The sequence below is a fragment of the Macrobrachium nipponense genome, chromosome 1 (assembly GCF_015104395.2).
Source record: "Macrobrachium nipponense isolate FS-2020 chromosome 1, ASM1510439v2, whole genome shotgun sequence".
In the NCBI taxonomy this organism is placed as follows: Eukaryota; Metazoa; Arthropoda; class Malacostraca; order Decapoda; family Palaemonidae; genus Macrobrachium; species Macrobrachium nipponense.
In genome coordinates this window covers 144,973,845-145,001,344 of record NC_087200.1, presented here as the reverse complement: position 1 = coordinate 145,001,344, position 27,500 = coordinate 144,973,845, and the positions used below count along the sequence as shown (strand labels likewise).

General features: G+C 36.8%; 2 protein-coding genes across 2 annotated transcripts in view; one reads left to right on the top strand and one right to left on the bottom strand.

Annotated features, from left to right (window-relative positions):
• The window catches only part of LOC135219713 (uncharacterized), a 32,365-nt gene extending 27,094 nt beyond the window's left edge, over positions 1–5,271 (bottom strand). The window contains exons 1-2 of the mRNA XM_064256700.1: positions 5,166–5,271; positions 2,959–3,275 (exon numbers count right to left, since the gene is read on the bottom strand). Of these exons, the coding sequence (XP_064112770.1) occupies positions 2,959–3,275; positions 5,166–5,244 (396 nt within the window). The 5' untranslated portion in view covers positions 5,245–5,271. The remainder of the gene's footprint in view (positions 1–2,958; positions 3,276–5,165) is intronic.
• An 11,166-nt stretch (positions 5,272–16,437) lies between these two features.
• Positions 16,438–22,459, top strand: LOC135219712 (baculoviral IAP repeat-containing protein 7-B-like). Its single transcript, XM_064256698.1, has 7 exons — positions 16,438–16,670; positions 18,569–18,961; positions 19,183–19,568; positions 20,078–20,266; positions 20,615–20,650; positions 20,935–21,013; positions 21,368–22,459. Exons 1-7 carry the CDS (start codon positions 16,607–16,609, stop codon positions 21,559–21,561), a joined length of 1,341 nt encoding a protein of 446 aa, XP_064112768.1. The 5' UTR covers positions 16,438–16,606; the 3' UTR covers positions 21,562–22,459.
• Positions 22,460–27,500: the final 5,041 nt, after the last annotated feature.

Below are 27,500 nucleotides of genomic sequence, written 5' to 3'. Positions count from 1 at the left end.
AGGAGATGCACTGCAGGCATTACTTGAGGTTCTTCGCCGCGTGCCTTCGGCTCCTATAGTAGACTCACATCAACCGTGCATTTGATGTCTAGGCCAGTCCCGTACGACGCTCCGGATTGGCTGTTGATAAGCCAGTCACAGAGTTGGACACTCTCAGTCTCTCCCGAGAGTTCACATGAGTAGGGTCTATGTTACACCTCTCCTGAGGAATATTTTTGAAAGGCATATCCCTCAGGAGATGTGGAACATAGATCCTACCCGTGTGAACTCTCGAGAGACTGAGAGTTTCAAGCCGTGTGACGGCTTATCAACAGCCAATCAGGAGTGTCGTAAGGGAATGGCCCATAGACGTCAAATGCACGGTTGATGTGAGTCTACTATAGCTGCATCCCCTTTCATTTCCTTTACTTTACCTCCGTTCTTATCCTTTTTCTTCCATTTTACTTTCCACTCTCTTCTAATAATTATTTAGACATTATTTTCAGCTCTGAATGACCTCATAGGTCCTAGTACTTGCACCTTGGCCTAAAGTTTATTATATTCCAATCTACTGCAAAGTGAGTAAAATCAGTAGTTATGTAGGTGGTGTTGGCGAACCTTTGTGTATGTGTGTGTTTGTGTTATATATATATATTATAAATTATATATATATAATATATTATTATATATATATATATATATTTTATTAATAATATGTATAATGTATATATATACATATATATAGATATATATATATATATATATATCTATATATATATATAAGATGTATATGTATATATGGTATATATTATAATATAATGTATATGCATATTGTCATATGTATATTGATATGTATATTGTATATGATATGTATATGTTTATGTATATAAGCGAATACCACAGGAAAATGATAGGGAGAAATCCAAACGCTTTCGTCTTTACTAAGACATTGTCAAGGAACGAATGAAATACATTTGGAAAGAAAGTTATAAGGTAACCAACAAGATCAAGAATACCAGATGGTTAATTGTCAAAAGGGTGAAAATTAAAGAGATGATCCAGGATTGTCTGATATCACACGATCACAAACCTAAACACAGACTTAACCCTAACAGAAACTACAACGTACCGTATAGTCCAAAACATGTAAAAACTGAATATATTAATTTTTTTCATTATAAATATATTAACTGAATATATTAACTTTTTTCATTATGAAGGTATCAAGTTTAAATAAACCAAGACTTAAATTTAGAACATTTCCATTATTTGACTTGATGAAACAAAATTCAATGCTATTCCTTTTTACTGTGTCATTACATGGGATTAAGGCTCTTGCTTGACTCTAGTTAATAGGATGATCTAAATCTCTCATAATTTTATGTACGACTAATGCATTCGATATTTTCCCAGTTCTCGCATATTGGTGCTGTTTGAGATGTTGTGAAAGAGATTTACCGGTTTGTCCGTATTAGACTTTATCACACTTTTTGCAATAAATTTCATATATGCAGCCTGGAAGATCTTTAGGAAAAATTTTTATCGCTAAACTCTTGACATTATTATTACTGAAAACATCATTTATGTTAAAAATCTTTAAAATTCTAGGAATTTCTAAAATACCCTATCATGTAAGGTTGGTAGAAATTCCTAGAATTTTAAAGCTTTTTAACAAAAACAGTAATATTAATGTCAACAGTTTAGTAATAAAAGATTCTCCTAAAGATCTTCCAGGCTGCATATATGAAATTCCTTGCAAAAAGTGTGATAAAGTCTGTTACGGACAAACCGTTAAACCTCTTTCACAACGTCTAAAACAGCACCAATATTCTGTGAGAACTGGGCAAATGTCGAATGCATTATTCGTACATATGAGAGATTTAGATCATCCTATTAACTGGAGTCAAGCAAAATTTAGAACATTTCCAAAAATGGAAATGTTCTAAATTTAATTCTTGGTTTATTTAAACTTGATGCCTTCATAATGGAAAAAGTTGTAGATAAATATGAGCAACAAAATTAATATATTCAGCATTTACATGTTTTGGACTACACGACACGTTGTAGTTTCTGTTAGGGTTAAATCTATGTTTAGGTTTGTGACCTTCTGATACCCGATAATCCTGAATTATCTCTTTAATTTTTACCCTTTTAACAATTAACCCTCTGGTATTCTTGATCTTGTTGTTTACCTGATAACTTTTTTTCCAACTGTATTTCATTCATTCCTCGCCAATGTCTTGGTAAAGACGAAAGCGCTTGGATTTCTGACTATTATTCTCCTGTGGTATTCGCTTATTTAATGAAGTCACATGCATCTACTGTGATTTTTTAAGCCATATATATATATATATATATATATATATATATATTAATTATATATATATATATAGGGTATATATATTATATATATATATATATATAGATATATATATAGTCAATAAATATAATGTAAATATAAAATATATATATATATATATCTATATATATATATCTATTATATATATATATATATATATATATTAATATATATATATATGATAAATATATATATATATATAAATATATATATATATAAAAATAATATATATATGTATATGAAATATATATATATATATATATCATATATATATTAATATATATTATATATATATATATAGTATATATATAGTATATATATATATATATGATATATATATATATATTATATATATATATATATATAGTAGCGGGTGGCCAACACTATATTAAAAAGAACACAAAAATTTGCCGCCACCCTCTGCATACACACATATATATATATATATATATATATATATATATATATATATATATATATATATATATATGTGTGTGTGTGTGTGTGTGTGTGTGTGTGTGTGTGTGTGTGTGTGTGTGTGTGTGTATGCAGAGGGTGGCGGCAAATTTTTGTGTTCTTTTTAAGATAGTGTTGGTGAACTTAATTTTTTGCCAACATACCTCTGTCAAATTGGGCAGAGTCCCTTGGCCGCTGTCGACGTAGCTATCAATAGAGGCCGCCTCATCGGCCTGCAGCAAGACACCAGTAACTGATTCCGATTTGAGCTCCGACGCGTCCGTGGAACCTTTGTTCAATTTCGAGGTCCTGGGCATCGTATCCTCTGTTCTTCCGCCTTCCAGGTAATCCTCTGAGGACGCCATGGTCTCAAAGGACGGATCCGTGTATCCTGGAAGGACCTGGATCCTTTCCGTCGAGCCTGAAGGACCCAGCAGTTTCATGACTCTGACGTCATCGTGATGGTTCCTCTCAAACAGGTCTGGAATGGCGTTGCAAAAAAACAAAAATCAAATTAAGCTTGTTTAAATAATAACAAGCAAAAATAAAGATGAGCGTTCTTCTTTAACCTTTCAAACGTTAAATAAAGAAATAGAAATTAAAGTAAAATATAGGAATAGAATTTTGTTCTTTTTCTGCATCTATTAGTAAAGGAATGGTATACTGATTATTATGGTGTGTATAAAAGAGTTCTAACGCTGACTAAAGGAACTTATAATTAAATATATTCTAAATAACTCTATTTTATTGTTGAATAACGAAATGATCATGAAATGCTGCTCTAGTTAAGCATACTGTCGTGTTAAACACGAAAAGAAACGAGGGGATTCTTTTCCAGTTAAGTATGCCATATAATTATGTTCAAGTGAGAAGAGAAATCTATGAGGTTCACGAGTGACTCACTCAGTGATCCATAAAAACAGCTTGATCGTTTATTTCAAATAAGTCTAAGAAGGCGCTTGAACAGAAGGCAATACGAGTCATTTAACAAAGTAGACTATTGTAGATTCACATCAGCCGTGTATCTGATATCTAGGCCAGTCCCGTACGACGCTCCTGATTGGCTGTTGATAAGCCAATCGAGAGTTCAAATGGGTAGGATGTAAGTTCACCCCTCCTGAGGGATACGTCTTTCAAAAGTATTCCTCAGGAGAGGTGGAATATACATCCTGCCTATGTGAACTATCGAGAGATACTGAGAGTTTCCAGCACTGTGATTGGCTTATCAACAGCCAGTCAGGAGCGTCGTAAGGGACTGGCATAGATATCAAATGCACGGTTGATGTGAATCTACTATAGTTAATTCCTTTGATAGAATTTCAACCTCCATTTTACTCCGACAGTAATTGTTTTGTTCCATGAGAAATCTTTGGCTCTAAGCGACTTTCAGATCCCCATTGACGGTGCCACCGTCGCAAACATGTTGAGAACCTCTCCAGTATCCGCTGATATCTTTTGATGATCATTTGAATATACTTAGCCCAAAGGCCAAGCACTGGGACTAGTGAGTTCATTCAGCGCTGAAACGGACACTGACGATAAGGAGGACTGAGAGGTGTTACAGGAGGAAAACATGGCAGGTGCACTTTGAAATCAGTTAGGAGAGCGAGATGGAAGAATTTAAGAAAGAGAATATGAAAGGAGAGACAGTCAAAGGAGCGGAAAGGGTTACGGCTAGGGGCCGAAGGCACGCTGCACAGAACCTTTAGTAACGCTTACAGTTCCCCACACGAGGTGCACTGACGACAGTACCCCGCCTACGGAGTCTTGATGATAATAGCATGTTACAACTAATCTTTAGAAGGAAGGTCGCTTTGTTTCGGGTTATCAGCGTGTAACACCATGCCTCACGAATGTTCGGACGAAGGAATTCATTGTCTAGTTGGTTTTCATTTTGATAACTTGCGTGTCACTGTCAGTGATATGCTTGGGCATTTGGAAACAGTCTCCGAGTGAAGAGGGTATTGCGCCACGACTGATCTGCTGCTTCCATAACTTCTTTCGTCATTCAGAAAGACGAAATAACTGTTCATTTCATTCCATTCTCTTATTTGAACTCACTTTCAAATACTTCAAGGGACCAGAGCTTTGATAGCGACAGACAGCAGTCTTAGATTATTTATTGGACAAAGTTTCCAAAGCGATTAGCAAAGGAAATTGTTGTTTGCAAAGCTATGATATTTAGGAAGTTCAGTTGCGGGAGTGGTAGTATATGACAGACGGCGAAGTCGGTATCAAATGAATAGGCGAATTAGTTGAATACTTTTAAAGGAGGTATTAATTATTTCAAAGTATACAAATTTGACAGAAAAGGGAAGAAATGTGAAAGCACACGGGACAGAGAACCTCATCAAAACAGGGCTGTACTAACCTGCCGAAGTTTCCCTCGGGACCACCATCAAGTACAGTAGGAGCTTCATTGCTGGACGCCAGAGTAGGCAAGCCATCATTTTGTTCTCTATTGAATCCGGTAGCTGTAACTGCAAAGGTAAAATATTGGTATTATTGTCATTTAAGATAGATAAACATCATTAAAAAAAAATTCTCATAAGTGACAAAAAAGCCTCAACAATAAAATACTGAACAAATCAAGGTTAGGAAGCAAATAAATATTTCAGTACGGAAACCGAATGCAAATTAGAGCATTGCAGTATGAAATTTGAATGTAAGTCTGGAAATGTGAGCTATGCAGATATACCAGAAAATGTTTACGTTAAATCCATACGCATGCTCACAGCCATGCGCTTAACATAATACAAAAAATACAAGAACATATTTGTAATACGCTGATACCTGCACAGACACACAACACATACGCTGCTATATATATATATATATATATATATATATATAATATATATATATATATATATATTATATCATATATCATATACATATATATGTATATATTCCTGCAAGCTCTCAGTAATATAATGAAACTAATAGTCCACATGACCGGCGAACTGAAATGTTCAGCGAGCACTACGATTGCTGGGATGCAGTGGTATTTGTTTATCACGAAACAGGTAGTAAAATCCTTTGCGAAAAAGGATGGCATTTGGAGTTGAACCTCTTTGATGGCTAATGACTGCATCGAATTGTTCAGAAGTTTCAGTGATCTCGAGAAATTGAGGCCATTCTGAAACGATCATTCACAAGCTGAAGCGTCCTTTTATCCTTCATCTTGTTATGCTGATTCTGTATTACTTCTTCCTTTGACCAGCACACTTGTTTATGTTTACATCGAAAAGTTATTCTCTTTTTTCTGTATGCGATGGCCTTATGTTACTTCTCCATAGGCTAGTTGACTAGGTCATATTGTTGATGTAGTAGTACTAGATGGAGGAATTCGTCTTTGAAACGGCTCATCACTTACCAGGTGGTAAACGTCCACTAGAGGGTCGAATAACGGCTTTAGTGATTGAAATTTGCATTGCTGGAAAGATTCAACGGATTATTTATCTCATATGATGCCAACGGTTGTTTATAATAGTGAACAGTGGTAGCAACAACAGGGAAAGCATCTAGTTTTGTCATAATTAATCTGATATTAGTAAGTTGGGTCCATTTCACACAAAAATGTAGACGGTCTTGAAGTCTCTTTTATTCTTGAAGTACGTCATTCCTTCAGCGATGTTAATGAATTAAATAGCTAAATAAAAAATCGAGTTTCCACAATCTCTTTTTCTCTACTGTTCCACAGTCAGTGTTAAGTGCGATGTTTGAACAAATACTTAGTGTTCGCAAAATACCAAAGGTGAAGATTTGAGGCTGACTTTAAAATAAGGGCCGGCAAAAAAATAAAGTTAAATATCAGGACGTTGAAAAGGACAGACAACGCTTTCACACACCTTACTAAAATACCGTACACCAAGTCACCAAGTGTCAAACGATAAAACCCGAGATCAGTAGTCCACTCACGTGTTGAGACAAAAACAAAAAATAAGGAAAAATATTAAAAAAGATGGAAAGTTTGTCCCGACACTGCGAGCAGTGAACCACATAAACAGAATGGTTACATGGCCATCGATTATAGTACTACCTTTGTTTCCTTGTTTTTTTTTTTTTTTTTTTTTTTTGTCTTTTTCTAACTTCTCGTTATAATTACCGCCAACTGACTGGAACGAAACAATAGTACGACCTGCAAAAGTGACCGTCAAACGAACACTGAAGCAGCATTTGAAGTTGACTAACGCTGTTATTAGTTGGTAAAAAAAAAAAAAAAAAAAAAAAAAAGTCACGGAGAAATATGGATGTTCATTTTTGCATGAATCTGCGTCACGTGCAGAAGACGACCGTCTACGCGTGTACCCAATGACTGCATCTTTAATACAGGAATCCATACCGATCTCTTCTTTATTCAGGCCTTTTTAGTTTTATTCTTATCGTGCATATTTTCAGATGAGATTTCGTGCATCGATTCGTCAAGTCGGAACACGAACTGATATGTAGAATGGCCCAATGTTTTTCCTTCTAATTTACTTTTCTTTTTTATTTTTAACAATGCAACTTCAAGGAGGAGATATCGACGACAATGTGTTAGGTAGAGTCTTCTTCGTCTTCCTCTAGGGAACGCTGAGAATTGAGGTGTGTAATGAAGAATGCTCGGTTCACTGTATACAATGTCGCTGTAAATTCTTCCCTTCTCGGACATTGCACACTGAGCGTCAAGAAAGAAAAATATCAAAATCAATGTATAACTGAATCACGAAAATTTGGAACGTGATAAATGCATAAATAAAGGTATAATCCACGAAGGAGAGTGAAACACTGGAGTAGTTGCAAGATCTTTCGACTCAACGTCTGCTAAGTGAAGGATGTTGAGTCGAAAGCGCTTTCAGCTACTCCAGTGTTTCACGTTCCTCCGTGGCTCTTACCTTTATTTATCAAAATCAATATATCTCAAATAAGATTTCATGAGAAAATGCAATATGCTACTCTCTGCAATTGACAATAGCAGATACTGTTATTCTCTTACATGCTGTATATTTATTTTCAGTGATAGACGTGATGTGTGTGTTTCCAGAGCACAAACGATACTACGTAGCTGACGGGGAAATGCTGGGAATAGAGCTTCTCTCTCTCTCTCTCTCTCTCTCTCTCTCTCAAAAGGAAGCTAACTTCCCGGTCTTCAAAATGAAGAAGACTTCTCCGATTTGTCACAAACCCTCTGTGCTTTTCATAATTATTAATGGGAAATAGATTCTCGGTCAACAGTTCCATAAAGACGTTCAGGATTCAGTGCAAAAAGTCTCTTAAAAAATAAAACCAGGTAAATCTTTCTTCTTCTCATGAACCAACCGGATAAAAAAAAAAAAAAAATCTTAAACTAGAAAATGTAATCATGATTTTTTTTACACGCTACCTCTAGCCAAGTCTGATACTCTGGCTTGATAAAAATCGTGAATATTTTTACAAAAGATTTTTTTCGCGAGTTTGTAAACGTATGCAACTCGCCAAAAAAAAAAGAAAAGAAATACATACTGCCCTTGTGACTGCAACATTTATACAGTAATCCATACCGGTCTTTAACATACGGAATTTTGTGTTTATGATACTTATTCATCATTCCACGAAGAGTATTTGTGCATCGATTCGTAAAAAAAAAAAAAAAAAAAATGCTCCTGCTATCTGTGTAGCGCACGGTACATCTGTCATTGGGTTAAAAAAAATGAGTAATATTAAAATGAAATATGCTCTTATTATGCGAAAAAAGGAAGGATTCTTGGCAAAAAAACATCCGGAATATTGACTGACTGACAGTCCATTAAGTTGAGAAGGCGGGAGCTTCGTTCGTGAACTTGAAAGATAAAATCAGGGCCTTTTTTATTAGCAGTCATTACAGCAACTGTTCGATGATCGAAGGGAAGCAATTGAGTTGCCATATATTGTGTGGCCTTTTTTTCCTGTTTAATCATCATTTCCAGTTTCTTTATTCATCTTCTTATTTGAACTATCTCATTTTTCTATTATTTTCCACTTTTGCCTTCGTTTTTCTTCCGTCGCTTGAGAAAAAAAAAATAGAAAACGAAAGAGATAGAGGAGAATTCTCTTTTATTCTTCTTCTGAATACGATCAAATCGAGAGAGAGAGAGATATAATATAATTTTTCCTTCCTTCAGTATTCGAACACTGCTCGTGTAGTTCATTTTTGGTTTACGTGCGTTTAAAAATAACGTTGCTTCTCCCAAAAAAGAACAGGAAAAGAAGAGAGAGAGAGAGAGAGAGAGAGAGGGAAAGCAGTCGCTACTAAGAAACAGAATCCTCATTCGGCATATTAATTTCACATAGTATCTCTCTTGAGAGCTGGAAGACTGACAACATACATATTCGCTGTTTTCATCGAATGATGTCATAACATCCTTCTTTCATGATAGCAGTCCAATCAAGTCAAGTCATAAAACTACTTAAAAATGTCATTTCCCTGACAAGAGTAAAATCACACCGACTCGCGCAAACAAATGTCCATCTGCATGGTTTGTCGAGCAAACATGTCTGAAATGATCAAAGGAATCAATAACAGCGGAGGTGCTTTGCCAATCAAGAACTACCGGTTTATTTCTGAACATACAAGAAGTCCATTGGATACCTACTTGGCAATTTTCTAGGTCGTTGTATCTGAAGAATTTCAATATTGACAACTGACCAAAGTTAATGTTATCTAATGAACTTGGTACATTGGCTTATCTACCTAGAAGTTCCGAAAAGTTTGTGACGATATCTGAAAAAGAAAAATGAAAAAGTTATTTCTCGAATGATATCCACTTGAAAACAGGTAACGCAACAGCTCAAGCCACCACGGCAGCCTGAGAGTTTCATGGGCCGCGCCTCATAAGCATTAACCTGAGGCTATCGAAAGATAGATCTATTTTCGGTAGCCTTGATTGCACACTGTACAGAAAACTCGATTGCGCCGAAGAAACTTCGGAGCATTTTTTACTCTGTTCTTATCGTTTGAAATTAAAGGTCCTATATTTTATCGCAGATCTGAGATATAGAAATGATATAGAAGGGAAATAAATAGATTCTGGGATAAATTAAGGTCTCATTATCTGGAGGCGATTCAGTCTCCAGCAGGAATCGAAAGTTTGCTAGACAGAGAGGGATTCCAAAGGAAGAGAAGCAGAATCGGAATTTAGGCGTTTAATTCACTCCTGTGCAGTTGTTGTTTTGGAGGATGATGCATTTCGCTATCAGAAAAAAGAAGCGAGGCATCGCTAATATCGAAGTGGAATCCTAATTTCATCATAAACTGAGGCTCTGTAATTCAATAGCACAATTGGAAGATCGTCATTGATGAGAAGAATGTTAGTTGAGCTCTTGTAAACTGAAGATTTCAAACATGGGACTTCTCACAAAGCGTCTATGAAAGATAGATACTTCGAATGTTTCTGTCGAGAGAACAAAAACGAGCTTGGAAGCGTGACAAGTGTTTCGGAAAACTGGGTGTTCTTTCCTCCCGAGCGAAACTATAGCTGCCATTCCCACTCTAGAATAAAATCCTATAGTCGATTTTTTTAAACCTGGCAAACTTGCACTTAACTTGCACTTAGTTGCTTGTCGCTGATTGGATGAATGTCGTATTGTCCGAATCTCTCTGTTTCGTTTTCATACTGTTTCAGAATTGTGATTATACGGCCATACATTGAGATAAGAGCCAAATGATGTAATGTTATGTAAATACCAGTTGTAATAAACTTAAGTACTAAGAACTTGCACACCAAATTATTATATAATAGTTAACAGTTATGAAACAACACCCTCCGAAGCTGTAGACTTGAAATATGTTTCAAACGCATGAACTTTAATGTTTAAATTTCTAGCTAGATTTTTAGTGCAATCGTGCCATTGGTGGTTTGGAAAAAAGCAAAACGTATTTATTGTACATTGCTGAAGGTTGTATAACGCCTAAGAACAAAATACTATCGTTGAAAATGTAAGCTTGCCGCACATTTGGGGTAGAGGAGTTGAGAAAGGAACAGCCGGCGAGTTGTCGTCTGCTGCACACACCGCCATAATCAATCATCTTAGAATCGGCTATCGAGCAGTTGGCTCACTGTCGTCGATTTCACATATTTCAGCCATGGCCACAAGCGACGATTTGGAACAAAACAGAGATGAAGGCACTTCAGACACCAGGCATATACATGCTGCTGGCAGTAGGCTTACCAGTCAGTGCCGTAATATAATAAAGAGTGTTTTACAATGTTTCACTTCACAGGGCCCTAGCAAGATAATGAAAGAAATCATTAAGGCGACAGCAACAGCAACTCAAGTTTTGAAATGCAAAAAATGAACATTATGATATATAAACATCTTTATTATTTTATGAAGACTAGAACACCACAACCCGCATTTGAACCTCCCGCTGAGAGTACGTCAACTTTCTGTCAACCCCGAGGCTGTTCCTCCCACAACTCCTCCACCCCAAATTTTCTGACAAGCTTACTTTCTACGATAGTATTTTGGTTCTTTGGCGTTATACAACATCAGCAATGTACAATGAATATGTTTTTTTTATTTTCAAACAACCAATGGCATGATTGCACTAAAAATCTAGCTAGAAATTTAAACATTAAAGTTCATGTGTTTGAAACATATTTCAAGTCTACAGCTTCTGAAGGTCCTGTTTCATTATTGTTAACTATTATATAATAATTTGGTATGTAAGTTCTTAATACTTTATTTACAACTGGTATTTACATAACATTACATCATTTGGCTCTTATCTCAATCTATGGCCGTATAATCATAATTCTGAACAGTGTGAAAACAAAACAGAGAGATTCGGACAATACGACATTCATCCAATCAGCGACAAGCAGCTAAGTGCAAGTTAAGTGCAAGTTTGCCAGGTTTAAAAAAATCGACTATAGTTGCTAGAAGATTCCATTTCCTCCAGAGCAAGCTGAATTGGATGTCATTTCGAGTCAATTGAAGATCTGAAAAGTTCATTTCCAACAGAGCAAAACGAGAGAGACATCATTTTCACCGCAGTAGTAATATTAAAGATCTGCTCTTCATCTGAGCTCATTCCACATGAAATACGGACGAAGATAGTATTGTTGTTTTAAATGCCCATGTTCGTTTATCGGAACCCATCATTTAGGAAAATGGAAAAATGAGCAAAAGAAGAAGAAAGCTCTTGAAATAAAAAGAAGCAATAACCATGAACACTTATTAACTTAAAGAATCTAAAGTGTGTAAGTGTTGTTAGAAGTGTTTTCATCACTTTTACCAGATCTGACCAATACCAATAAACGTTGCAGTTTATTCTTCATGAAATATGCCACATCTATACATCTATCAAGGTTTCAAGTTCCATTCGAGGTTTAATCTGGCAGTTTCTTCTGTTCGCGCATACAGTGGGTACTGCCTCAAATAAAGGGAAGAACGAAGTGATTTGGATTCAACAGAACTCGGAGGGAAATCAGAATCCCCGGTAGACCACTGACAAAAGCCTTGATATTTTTTCCTAATCATTTTAGTGCAAAGCTGAAGGAAGACTCGAGGAGATACAGCAAAAGTCAGCATCGTGAACCTCAAAGGTTTAAAAACTCAGTACATCGAGAATCTGGCCTTTATGTACTATGTTAGTTATGAACGAATATATACGCAAGAAGTCATCTATGCCAAAACGAATCGTTGACAAATATTCTCACGTATTTCCTCCTCCACCGTTTATTTGAAAACAAATCGAATCATTACTTCTCTCTAAATGCTGATCTCCTTATCAGTCTATCAAGAAGTTATATGTCACGATCGTAAACAATATCCAACACGATTATAGTATAATAAATGTCATATTATTCTTACTATTAAGTAGTATATTGCAAAAGCGGTGAAGCATCAGGCCATCGAGCAACTGGGTCACTTGTTAAGCAAAAAATGTGTAAAATCATTTTCAAGATTAATTTGCTTCTTTGTTTCTTATGGTTCGGAGAACTAGATATTTTTTCATCCAGCTAAAAATATTTTGAAATGTCCACCCCAAACCAGGCAATTTTGACATTCAAAGTTTTGTATGGGGCTGTGAAAAGCAAATTATTTCTTTTTCGTTTATTTAGAAATTTGAAATGTGCAAAAATGTAATAATTAAATCTTATTGAATCCAACAAACTTTTTCCGTCTTGTGTCATAAGAGAAGATTGTGGGTGTACACTTTTAAAATCCCGCAGCAACTGGGTGTCATAAAAACTCCACGGCAATATCTCTGGATTATGATAACCCCCAGTCAATAAGTACACTGTAAGTCGTCACCAAAATCTGCGAATTCATTTCTCATGAGGTTTCGTGGGTCAAAACAAGAGGAAGAAGTAGAAGAAGAAGAAGAAGAAGCCGGAACAAGCTCAGCGTAAAGACGAGGGATCGTGTTTGATTCTTATCCTTGTGAGTTAACATTCAGGTTCCTCTCATAAACACTCAAAACGTCAGCCGAATATTTCACCTCTATTTGGACCACCGTTTCATTACCGGTGGTTGTCAGGTTACGCGAATTCGTTGAGAGTTTAAGTGAATTGTTGGGGGGGGGGGGGGGGTGGGGGTGGGGGGGGAGACCTTGAAAAGAATGAGGGACCGCGCCAAAAATCATAAACATTTAGATATTTTTTTATAAAGACCCATTTCCCATAACAAAGCGTTGCGCCAGAGAACAACAAGGGATTAGTAACTGCCGCATTTCGTATTTTAGCTGCTGAAGAACTCTTCTGTAATGCTGCCTCGTATACATGCAAAGAAGGCTAACCAGTAGTGCGTCGAACACCCTGTCCACTTCTGTCTAGCGCTCGCTCATGATTCCCGGAGATCATCATCAAGGGCCTTCCTATCAAGTGCAACTCTCATCCGTCTACCCAACATTTTCTAAGTCTCTCTTTCTCTTCTCATTCCTCCAAACTCTCTCATCCAGTTTATCGTCCTTCACTTTCCTGACATGACCAAATCATTTCAAAAACACCCTAGTCCATCCTTGCACTTACACTATCCTTTTCACTACTGCGTATCTATACTATTTTTATCCTTTCGGTATTTTTTTACACAGCTTTAACATTTTACCTTTCAATCTCATTAAGCATCCACACTATAATTCCTAAAGGAGAGTTGGCTCAAAATTCTATTCATACAATTCTACCTTGACTTCAAGAAACGTAGACTCTGCAAGTTTCTTCCCTTCCTTCCATTCTTCCACCAGCCATACTAACATTCACTGGATCAGCTTCCTGGTTTCCATTTACCTTAATAACTTTACTGTGGCTCACGTTTACCGTCACATCTGGTCCCAAATGTGGGATGACTCGAATACGCGTTATCCAGCTCATTCATATTTTAGAATGAGATTACTAGACTAATGCCCTTCACTCAGCTACTGCCCTCCACAGCCGACTGGGTACCATTTGTCCAATTTACCACAAAAATAACCAGAGGTACAACGCGGTTTAAGTCTCTAACAATGCGAGTACTATTCTGCGAGTATATATATATATATATATATATATATATATATATATATAATATATATATATATATATATATATATATATATCATATACATATATATGGATTTCTGGCCCCACATCGGGAGGGTCAGTCAGTACCCGCCTTGGACTGTCACATGCAAGACCGAGGTTCATTCCTGATGTAAGTCAGAAATTTATTTCTGTGGAACATGTGCTCATGAGTTCATTATTTCTATATATATATATAATATATATATATATATATATATATATATATATATAATACATATTATTATATATATATATATATATATATATATGATGAGCATATGTATAGAGAATAATATAAGGAAAATAAATATATGTATGTATAAATATATACATATACATATATATATATATATATTATATATATATATATATATATATATGTATATATATAACTCCTTAGCATTTGTTCCTGTACTTCGTAAGTGCGTCTAGTAGTAGTTGCCGTCCTAAATACTGAATGAACGTTGGACCGCCCTCAGAGAGCAAAGAGTAAAGAGCCGAGTCTTAAAGAACAGCCTGTGACTCAAGGAAGACAGACTATGACCTTATGTAACAAAGAGTTAAAGAAAAAAAATGTCGTTCACTGAAGGACGATGCGATGATCACCTTCAGAACGAATTAAGTGACCCCACCAAACACCAAATGGCCTTCTGGTTTTGTCATAGATTATAATGCTTATCCTGAATGTCCTTCTGGTATTAGGCAAAATAAACGAAAATTAAACGGAGACCGGAAATGAGTGAAGAAAGTTTAAGTCACTTGCCCTGATTGTGACCGGATATCATCGGGGAAAAATTTATTTTCACACTTACTTGATACCATTGAACAAAAGTCTGTCTATGTAAAACGCAAATGATACGAAACCATAAAAAAACCCAGACATTCTGTGATAAGACAATTTTCTAAGCTTAGGGACGGAACCACCTCAGGGGAGGCGGGTCACTCGATACCTCTGGAGATAATCGCTTAAAAGAAATATGTATATCTATATATACATATAACTGCTGAATAATCCCTGCGGGTGGGCGATTACCCAAGTCACAGCTTTCATAGCCTCGGGCTATCTTTTATCTGATAGGAAGAGCGATAAGAGCAACGGGCGTGCTGGGCATGTATCCGACTTGTTCAGCTTCATCGAGGAAAAACCTTTCGTCATTTCTCTGGGTGTAAACACTCGACGCAGATAAGATGCTGATAATGTCGCTCCTTTTTTTACGGAGTGTGTGTGTGTGTGTGTGTGTGTGCTTTAACGGATTTCAGTCGTATGCACAATTATGCGCAAGAACTGTTTATGCGCACGAGAATGTTGATGGCTATGTTTGGAGAACCCTGAAAAAGAACTTTTTATATAATAGAAAAATTAGCAAAACTTATAAAAGTTCCAGCAATATTCCCTTCTCTAGTAACTTCCAGCGTATCAAACTAATCAAATTCTACCGTTCTTCATTATTTCAGCAACTGAAATTCATACAATACCGATACTTCATAAACAAGACAAAGTGACAAGAAGTTTGGGAAACAAATTTGAATGATTTTAAAGAGTTCTTAAAGCATTCCCGTCTTCCAACTATGCTACTTCATAACCAAAGACAATCTACCTCAGTATTCATAAGGAATCATTGTCACAAATCCCAAACATTGTTTCTGAGAACGCTATACAAAGTATCAAAACCATGCGCATCCATTGCAAGAACATCGAAATGCCGTGCAAACTGTATATTGGTTATCTCATCAACGAATTTCACAAAAAAAGCATAAATAAATAGATAAATAAAAGTTAAATCAATTATAAAACATTATTATATTTATATATAATTATTATATAATAATATTTATATATAATATATGTTATCATATAATATACATTAAATAATATCTATATATATATATATATATATATATATATATATATATATATATAATATATATATATATATATAACTCTTCAGCACCAAAAAACATGGCCAAATGCGTTCCCTGATCCTATAAAAAATATATGTAGTTACCAAATATGACCTAGCCAAGAGAATATGTAATAAATCGTTGCGATTAAATTTACTTATAACTGATAAGCTGCGATAAGCGCTCTTCTGCTTCCAGATATAAGCTTCTCGTATCCACGAATCTTCAGTTAGTGACTGACCCTGTTTGGAGCGCCATAGTACGATAGCATTCATTCGCTCAGGCCGGTGAGGAATAATTCAATATATAAAGAGAGAAAGAGGAAATCAAAAGGTGCGTTTCTTCTTTCGTAAAGGATCCAGTTGCGTGCTTAAGAGGGACTGAAATTAAGTTTATTGCATCAGCTATGTCTGGGATTCAATACGACGGAATGATGGTCGGGCCGTCACCTAACTCAGTTACTGAAAGACGTAAGTATAACTTCAAGCGTTGTATATTTAACTATCTATCTATCTATTTACCGGATAAGAACAAAGTTTTAAAGAGAGTAAAAGTGCCAGCTATTTCTAGATGATAGTGTTAAAGAGGAGTCGCAACTGAGAAAGGCACCAAGTACTAGTACCATATATAAGAAGATGATTAGCGAAGTCTTTAGGTATGGTTTTGTCACGTGGAGACAACAGGTGATCCTTCAGTAGATTGTTACAATAGACAATAAAGAGGGGCTGCAAAGACGGGGGTAAGATGGGCTGAAAAACATAGAAAGATGCTTTGTAGTATATATATATATATATATATATATATATATATATATATATAATAATAAGATGAATAATTGTTCGGAGAAGGCGTGGTCGCGTGGAGAGAATGGTGGATACTACAGTAGATTTTTTATAAAGAAGTGTTTCATTCGGATGGCTTGTTATGGGGGTTAGATGAGAAAGTGCGTTCTTGAAGGAGCGGAAGAGATTCCAGAATAGAAAGGTCTTTAGTGTTCAGGAAGGCTTAGAGTGTTTGCAAGAAGAAGAAAGATGCAAGTGGCAGGGTGTCCTTTGTGTAGGAGATGAGTCGTCACGCAGCAGATAATTATGCCATCTGTGTATAGTAGGCGGCAAATGAAGCAGCGGCTGATGCTGTGGAAGCTTCCTAAGCGGCGATTCCATGACATACTTGAATATGGAATTTAGGCCAAAGGCCCAACACTGGGACCTATGGGGTCATTCAGCGCTGAAACGAAAATTGATAGTAAAATGTTTGAATGGTGTAACAGGAGAAAAACCACGCTAGGAAAAAAACCTATTGTTAGGAGAGCGTGGAAAGTAAGATGGAAGAAAGAGAATATGAAAGGAGCTACTGTTAAAGGAGCGAAAGGGGTTGCAGCAAGAGGCAGAAAGCGCGCTGCAAAGAACCTTAAGCAATGCTGACATTGCACTGCATGAGGTAATTTCATCACAGATATGGCGGATTAGGTGTTGGTTTGTGTTCCCTTGGAAATTGCAAATTATTGAATACATTATAACTGTCTATTAATTTATCAATCTGTTATCCTGTATATATATATATATATATATATATATATATATATATATATATATATATATATATATATATATATATATATATAGACTCGTACACACACACGCGCATGTATATATATATATATATATATATATATTATATATATATATATATACGGGTATATATATACCTTAAGTTATTCTCCAACTCGTAGACCCAACAAACGAAACAAATACTTGAGTTATAATCTGCACTGCCTCGCTGGTTGTCCAGCGTACGTGGGTGGTGCAACTTCTATAATATTGTAGGTAAATATTTTTGTAATATTTTGTAACATCTTACTATGCAAATGATAAGTAATATTTTTCGAATAAAATGAAAAATAAAAATATTATGAAAATGTGATGAACCTAGGAATGATGAAGATGCTTTTACTAAGGTACTTTTAATAGTGGAAGCAGTAATGAATGGAAATGGTAGAATGAGTACATAAATTGTGATGCTTTTGTTTGTTGTAATTTTTGGATCGTTTGTGTCCTCAGAAAAAAAAATCTATTGTTCTCCCACAGAACTTCAGATTTGTCCACAATTTTAGCTTTCATAATTTTTTAAAAGAGCGTCATTATATATCACAAGCATATTTGGAGACTTGTACAGTTCCAGTTTTCTTGTACGGAGGGGCAACTCGGATGAAAATAGCATTTGTTATCAACGCCTGAATTCGCATATAAAACAGTTCCTTACAGACAATGCATGCAACATGCAGCGTTTCAACATGTGCCCTCGAGTTTTCTTGCTACCAATGGAGTTCTAATTAGAAGTGTTATGATCTGATCATCTCCCTTTTCAGAGCCCGAAAACAGGAGTGAGAGAAGGTTCCACTGGCAGTCTGCTTTGCTTCTGGAAGCTGTACGGCGACAGACGTTCAGCAATTGGCCGGTGGCTTACATTGATCCCGACGAATTGGCGAAGGCCGGGTTCTTCTACTTGAGAACCGAGGACCACGTCCAGTGTACCTTCTGCCAGGGGATTGTGGGATACTGGGACCAAGGCGATAAACCTGAAGAGGAACATCGCAAGCACTTCCCCAATTGCCCTTTCATCACAGGTGCCGCCACTGGGAATGTCCCTAGAGCTGGTTCTGATGAAAATGATACTGCTCTATTTAGCTTCCTCTATGACTATTATACCTTCAGGGTGTCAAGCACAAGGCCACAGCAGTTGAATACTTCCTACCAAACAGGTTAGTTCGTTTACCTTTATTTTCCTTTTCTCAAACTTACATAGGCCTAGGTTAGGCAAAGCATCGGGTTTAATGTTTCATTGGCTTTTGCTCACTGAAAAAAAAAAGTATTCAGTGCATTCTAGCCTCAACTACCTTGATATAAGTGCACTCGTAATGTTGATGATCTACCATAGTAGCTCTGTAAACCATTGCGCCAAAACTCTCTTGTCTTTTTCCAGATTCCAATAAAATACCAGATGGTGGACAACTGGCTTTCCCACATCTGAACACCGTCTCCAACCGCCTGTCTACTTACACCCGGTGGCCGAGGCACGTCAACGTCGGCCCTGATGTTTTGGCAGAAGCCGGCTTTTTCTCGACAGGATTGGCTGACTGGGTTCAGTGCTTCCACTGCGGAGGGGGCCTCTATGGATGGCGATTTGGGGATAACCCACTCATGGACCACGCCAGGTTTTACCCATTTTGCCCCTTTGCGAGAGGAAAGTTGGGTGATGATGTCGTCAACACCGCTTTGAAGGAAAATCCTCCGCCATTGAGTGGCTCAAGAAAGATTTCCTTAACAGACGCTGAAGCTGAGTTACTGCTTCATCATCCTATGGCTAAGGTTAGTAGACCAGCCTACCAAGAGGTGCTCTCGTCGATCTTTTCACAAGTGGCCAATAACCAATTTTCTATATTTAGTTTCTGATTTTTGGCCGGAATAGCTATACTAGCCATGGTCGTATTTTTGTATAATCAATTTTGCCCTACCCGGTAATGGTTGCGAAGGAATGACTGAAGCAGTATGCTTATGCTTGTGACATAGGTATCATGGAGACATAGCAACAATTCTTGTCATATATTTTAAAACTTTAGCCTTAAAGATAAGAGGTACAAGAAACAGGAAAACATTAGGTTTAAACCAATAGACACTAGCAGTACAGTAGCATTTAACAGCATTGCTTGTTGGAATGATATATGTGTGTGTGGGCGCGCCCGCGCACGTATAAATCACTATATTTTGAGCACTAATGTATATTCTGCTACTAACGTAGGTAACCTCAGTCCCTTATGCCCTAAAATCCCATTATTATTATTTTTTTTTCAACCTTCCTTTTATTTTTGCAAAAACAGAGACTCGTGGGAATGGGTCTGTCCCCAGTGTCGGTGAGGGAGGCCCTAAGGAACCTCCTCGAGAGCCGCGGCATCCTGTGCAGGACCGTCACCGAGGCCCTGGAGCTCGTTTTTGACTACGAGGAGAAGCAGCGGCGCAATTCCACCTCTAGTACCATGAGTCACGATGGTCCTATGCTACCAAACGAAGTAAGATGATCTTTTCATGACGATCATAATTTAAAACTGGAAGATAACATCGTAATAATGATAAAACTGAAAAAAACGTAATAACAGTCTAATTTAAGTAATAATTACATAATAATGAGTCTGAGATAACTGAATGATAACCTCGTCGTGAATAATCAAACACTGCAGTTATGTGAATGAGTTAACAACTTGGGCAATAATGATAACGGTAATATGACAGATGGAAAATAACCTTATCATGTCATTTAATTTAACAAGTTCAGTGGAAGAAAAATAAAAATAAAACGGCTGCTCATGTAAATGCGATGAATTCTTCAGTTTAACAATGTCATTTCTCCCTCAATTTAGGTCGTCAATGGGCATCGAGTACCATGTTCAGCAACAGTAAGTTTTCCAGTATAGTTTCTCGGTAAACTTCTAAGTTGGACCTATTCTCTTGATAAATGAAAAAGTTTTTTCAATCAACTTTGTTTTTGGAGACTTTAGACCGATAAGACCCCAATTCAGTCAAGTTAAAAACATTTATATCATTAATTTTCTTATTGGAATTAGACCTATATGGGTCTTTTTCAGTTTCCAGTACTTAAATCTTCCTTTCTTGTAAATTATGATTTAGACCAACAATAATACCTTGATATACTAAGGCTTATCGTTCACACCCCTTTCAGACGCCTTCCAGCCCTTCTTTTTCTACGCTTCCAGCAATTCGGAAACCAAGCGCCGATTACACCAGGCTCTTGGAAGAAGGTAACCTCATCAGCATTTTGAATGACATCTGTCGACCCTCATCCAGCCCATTTTATAAGTTTCTTTGAGATTTAACTCTCAGTTAGTTCATAGTTTTTCTTCACTGACTTGCTTTTTTACCGTCTTCACTGTTTTTTTATAGATATCTTAGGTTCATTTTTTTTATATTTCCTCGTTGGCCTAGTTTTCCCAACTCCAGTACTAGACTGTCTGTTGAGAACGTACATTTTCCTTTAATATTTTGCCTTCCCTTTTGTGAAATTGAAGAAAAATCATAGAACGATTGAATGTAACTGTAATTATATAATACATCTTCTGTTTGATTTACCAGCATTCTTCGTTTGTTCTTTGCAGTAGAGACCATGAAAAACCAAGTCCTGAAGGAGGAACGCAGACTTCTGTGCCGCCTGTGTCAGAAATCGCCAATCGCCGTGGTTTTCCAACCGTGTTCTCACCTTCATTTGTGCGCAGAGTGCGCGCGGCCCAGGGACACCTGTCCCACCTGCGGAGCAGTTGTCAGAGGCACCCTGAAGCCCATATTAACCTAAGTAAAGCCTTGCAGTCTTCTGTAGATGATCGTAACTCCATTCGGTGCACTGACACTGTAACCGAAGTTTGTCCTTCCGTCCAACCCAGAAAAGCGTTTCATTGCAAGGGACGAAGAGGCTATCAAAGATCTCCGCTTATGAGACTCTGTCCCAACCAATATTGTCCTAAAAGAAATATGGTCTTATCAGACAGAGGTTTACAATGTCCACGAAAACCTCCGAAGTTCAGAAAAATGCAAAGCTTCCCATTATTACCAGTACTCACCAACTACTAGTCCTTTTACCAAGAGCATTACCCGGCGTTGTATTTCCCACCAAAAGAAACGCTGTTTTAAAATCAAATTCCTCATTGCCGCAAAGTTACCCTTACGTATAACTGCCATTTCCCTCAATAACTTTTATATATTGAAATCCTGTGAACCTTCGTTCTTTCCCATGCTGAATGATTCAATTAAAAATTATAAGAAAAGGCACAAAAATCTTAATTACGATTATTTATCTTATTATTATAATAAATAAATTATATGAATTTTAAAGGCAATGCAGTGGGCTGAAAATTAACAGGTGCATCTTAATTTTATTGAGGTACAGTAATTATTAACTCAATTCAGGTCTGTCGCTCAATTGAAAGTGCAACGTAATTCTTTGTAAATTAACAGATCAATTTCACGGTTCTTAACATAATCATCGTTGCATTTCAATATTGCCAGACCGTTAAGTGTGCTACGCAGTTCTCTGAGAATTTAAGAAGTCATTCATGAATATGCAAAATGCAAACACGATTATAACAAAATTCAGGTTTTTGGAGACGTAGAGCCAATCTTCCAGATGGAAACATAATATTGAAAATATCTGGTATCCTGAAGATTAAATAAATATGCGAAGAATTATCGTCATAGCTGGTGTGTTATTAACCTGCGCATTCCTCGACATGAGGATCTAAGAATGATTGCTCTTGGAGAGAGTGAGGGAAACCTGACCAATATCCTATCAATAATACATTGCGATCGGCTGTGATATGGTAAAGTGATCCTCAATGCCGATGCACTTATGCTTAAATGTCCAAGTTTATTACCTGAAAATGGATAAAGTTGAAAGCATAATTAAGACAGTATGTGATAATAATGCTATGTCCGCAGAGTTGAAAGTATATTAAGTGAATTTATATTATATGAAAATACAGTACTATTTGTATTATTATATTAGCGAACTACTCCACTCATCTTTGATGTGACGGCAATGGTCTAGTCGTGAGTTGCGAGAATCATTGAAATCATTCCTAATTTAGAATCTAAATTGCCTGAGTTAAAATTTTACTTACATCATTACAATTACGTCTGGGGCTCTGAATCACAACTCCATTGCAAGAATAGACAGTCTTAGCTTTGGAAAATTTCACTTTGTTTCGTTAAAAATCATAAAGTTCCGTGCGGCTTCTTTCCTCTCTTTGCAAAGACTCGAGGATTCCCAGGCTCGAACGAGGTTGTCGTAAAGTGATGAGCCTAAGAATGCCAGATTCACTCTTTCTCTCATAATATTCCCCGTAGGAACGTAGTCCCGTCAGTGCACCTCATGAGGTGCACTGCAGGCATTACTTAAGGTTCTTTGCAGCTTGCGTTCGGCCTCCTCTGGTACCTCGTTGGACGAGTGGTTTTCGCGCTGGGCTACCAGTCCGATGATCGATTCTCGGCTCGATGAACGGGGAATCAGAGGAATTTATTTTTGGTGATCAGGAATTCATTTTTCGATATAATGTGATTCGGATCCCACAATAAGCTGTACTAAGTCCCGTTGCTAGGTGACTAATTGGTTACTATAGCCACGTAAAAATATCTAATCCTTCGGGCCAGCCCTAGGAGGGCTGGTAATCAGCTCAGTGATCTGGTAAAACTTAGATATATACTTCGGCCCCCTCTTCCGTTCCTTTTACTTTACCTCCGTTCATATCTCTCATCTATCTTGCCAGCCACTCTCTCCTAACAATGATTTCAAAGTGCAACACCGAGGTTTTCCTCCTGTTACACCTTCCAAACCTACCTACTCTAAATTTCCTTTCCACCGGTGAATGGCCTCAAAGGTCCCAGTGCTGGGCCTTTGGCCTAAACTCTATATTCATTCAATTCAATTGTTTCTTGTAATCTCTCATCTGCATGAAACCAAACCTGTGGGAGTTGGGATGTAGACCTGTTTATTGACGTAAGAAAATCGTTGCTAATAAGTTTGTCACTCTTTATCCCAGATACTTTATCCAAAAGAAGGATAGCTTTTCATTTGTCTTTAGCATTTCGTCTACAGCAAAAAATACTTCTTCATCCGAATAATCATTTATTTTTAATGCACTAGAATGAAACCCATACATATTCTTTCGCGGTCTATACAACTTTCATATATTGAACTATGGTGTTTAATAAGGTCATTTAATTTTCTGGTCTAGGCACAAGAGTTTTTTGTATTTAGAAGTCCAGATTTCCCCAGACTTCGCTCAGAATTGATTATGAGCGATTCATTTTGGTAACGATGAGAGAGCGCATGAAAGCACCCTACGATGGAATGAACGATCACCGTCAATTCACGAGACAGCTAATTTGAAAATATCATTAACTGTTGTGACACTGAATTTATAGAGTGTCACTCTCTGATCCATTGTGTCTTCATATATAATAATCTTATGGTCTTTTTTTTTTATATACAAGTGGTAGGTAATACAGGTGGACACGTGGAAGGATTGGCATCCTTAGAGTTGCCAGGTGCAGTCACGCCAGGTAAAGAGCAGGTTATAAACCTCTTCATATTACAATTGTTGACGAAAGCCAAATAGATGGAAAAGGTCGCCATCAACCATTTCCGCTTTCTAGAATTGCTATGAATGACCAGTAAGCATTGATTCGCAGATGCAATCTTACAAAGTCGCAAGAGAACAAGTACTACGCGCCCACACACGCAGGAAACGGGACATTATCAGTGACATCTTCGCTGAAAGAAGCCACGTCCAGTTGGAAATCAATGGCATGAGCTGCGAAGCCCTAAGGCTCGCTTTCATTTATTCCAGTCCAGCAAAAACTCGAACCAAAAAGAGTCTTCAAGTAGTACTAGTGATTTACAAGTTGTCGTTTTCATGACTAACTATAATCATATTTTAGAATCTGGCTGGGAAAAACTCCCGATCACGAGAGTTCATAAAATGTTCCAAAAGGTTCACAATAACATAAGTGTTAAAATTTCTTGTAAAATTTTATAAAAACTTTACAATAGCTTTCGAACCCTTCTGGGTTCCTCTAATGTATAGAAAAAAAACTGAAGATAAACCCAGAGAAAGGAGGGTTCGAAAGTTATTGTAAAGTTTTTATAAAGTTTTACACGAAATTTTAGCGTTCATACTACTGTGGACCTTTCGGAAGATATTTTAGAATGTCTCTTCTATAGCCAGGTTGAATGACGTTTTCATATTCCCTGCTGTGAACGTCTCAATAACTGCTAATATTGTTTTAGATACCTACGAATGAATTCTGTGCCTAACATGCTATACTAACTCTTAAGAAAGGCTTTAGAGTTACGCTTTGTAAACTGTACGGGTGGTTGATGGGTTTCCATTGAGCTGGCCTTATGCCAGCGCAAACCATTTTCTAAATGTGACACTTGAGCGGTAAGGTTTTCAATGGATTAAATGGCCTGATGAAAACCTCAAAACTCCGTCCAATCAACGGAGTTTTCTTCCCCTCTATTGTTTAAAAACTAGGCGAAGTTATGTATGTGTGCATTTATATAGTGTATATACAAATATAGATATATAATATATATATTATATAGATTATATATAAAATATATTTATTATATATACTATATCAATATCTATATATATTAATATATATATATATATATATATATATATATATATTATACTATATGAATATATATATTATATATTTAGATATCTATATATTATATATCTTATATAATATAATTTAATTATAGATCTATAATACACACACACTATATAAATGCACACATACATAACTTCGCCTAGTTTTTAAACAATAGAGGGGAAGAAAACTCCGTTGATTGGACGGAGTTTTGAGGTTTTCATCAGGCCATTTATTCCATTGAAAACGTTACCGCTCAAGTGTCCCATTTAGGAAATGGTTTGCGCTGGCATAAGGCCAGCTCAATGGAAACCCATCAACCACCCGTACAATTGACAAAGCGTAACTCTAAAGCTTCCTTAACAGTTAGTAAAGCATGTTAGGTACAGAATTCATTCGTAGGGATCCAAAACAATATTAGCAGTTATTGAGACGTTCACAGCAGGGAATATGAAAACGTCATTCAACCTGGCTATAGAAGAGACATTCTAAAATATCTTCCGAAAGGTCCACAGTAATATGAACGTTAAAATTTCTTGTAAAACTTTATAAAAACTTTACGATAACTTTCCTATATAAATACAAACATACATAACTATATATGTATATATATATTATATATATATATATATATATATATATATATATATATATATATATATATATATATATATATATATAGGACCAGTGTTAATGTATGGAGCGGAAACATGGGCTCAAGAAAAAGAGAGGAAGTAAAGCTGGAGAGAACAGAGATGAGAATGCTGAGGTGATTATGGGAATAGCGCTGCTTGAGAGATTGGAAAATGAGGAGATAAGAGAGTCACGATTGAGATGGTATGGGCATGTGTTGAGGGTGGATGATGAGGAGGGAGTGAAGAGGGCTTGGAAGGAACCTATTAGAGGAAGAAGATCGAGAGGGAGAGAGAATTAGATGGCGAGATAAAGTGAAGGAAGATGTGGAGAGAGGAGCTTTGGTGGTAGATGATGCCTTGGATAGAAGGCAGTGGAGAAGGCGCATCAGGCAACCGACCCTTTAATGTAAGGATAACGGTGGGAAAGAAGATATATATATGTGTGTGTGTGTGTGTGTGTGGATGGATCCTTCCAGTTTATTCTCATCTAAATATTGCATGCATAGATACAGAGGGGATGCATGTAATTGCGCACACCCACGCCGTGTGCATAAATGTCACTTATCAGGAAATGGAGGTTTCCTCTTGTTTATATGAAGACGATATAGATTCCAGCTTTTGATATTATGATATCTGCAGCCATTAAGTTAGCCAATGTATGTAGCTATATGAATAAACTCAGTTTATTTCCTTTTTCCCACCTTTATGTCTTCCATTTAGACAATGCTGCAGTACAGAATTACTGGTAAGATTACAATGGGTACTATGTGGTCGGTGTATACAGATGACAGAAGTTCTGAAAGCACTGTGCTGCAGACTTCTAAAAGGCGAAGATAGGCTGGTCACTCACCTGTTGGAGCCCTAAAGCAACTAATGAGTCTTCTCTTCTTCTTCCGACTGGGAAAACGGTCCTTCCTTTCAGAGCAGCCGTCTGTCTCTAGACTATGCGCCTCCCCTCCGCTGCATAGTTACCGAACAGTCGTGACGTCTTTATGCGCTCCTTTTATGCCCCCCCCCCTTCTCTCTCCTCTCTCTCTCTCTCTCTCTCTCATCGGCAACCACTCGAGGGACTGATTGAATCATTCATTAGGACAGGAAGCAACCGAGGTTTGGAGCAGTCTCCGAGTGAGATTAAATTATAAATTATGGCCTCATGTGTTTTGTTTATGCTGGGTGGATCCTTCATGGCCAGACTTTCCGTGATCCTATGTTTCTGCAGGAAAGAAAGTTCCCGTGGATTTTATCACGCAGGCAATGATGAATATATTTTCATCAACGTACATTACAGTCGACTCCAACTTTATCAATAATCATCGTATAGTCTTATAATGAGAGTGGACGTGGGTAAACATCCACTAGCAAAAGAACGGTGTTCTCCTTAGTGTTCATCTTAGCCTTCTTAAAACCCGAGTGTACGATAAGCATGAATCAAAACATAGTAGAC

What these genes read in the sequence shown, in the direction of transcription:
- LOC135219712 (XM_064256698.1), top strand. Translation starts at nt 16,607, where the DNA reads ATGTCTGGGATTCAATACGACGGAATGATGGTCGGGCCGTCACCTAAC. An exon ending in TTCATCATCCTATGGCTAAG is followed by an intron (nt 19,569 to 20,077) that starts GTTAGTAGACCA and finishes TTGCAAAAACAG; the next exon opens with AGACTCGTGGGAATGGGTCT. An exon ending in GAGTACCATGTTCAGCAACA is followed by an intron (nt 20,651 to 20,934) that starts GTAAGTTTTCCA and finishes CACCCCTTTCAG; the next exon opens with ACGCCTTCCAGCCCTTCTTT.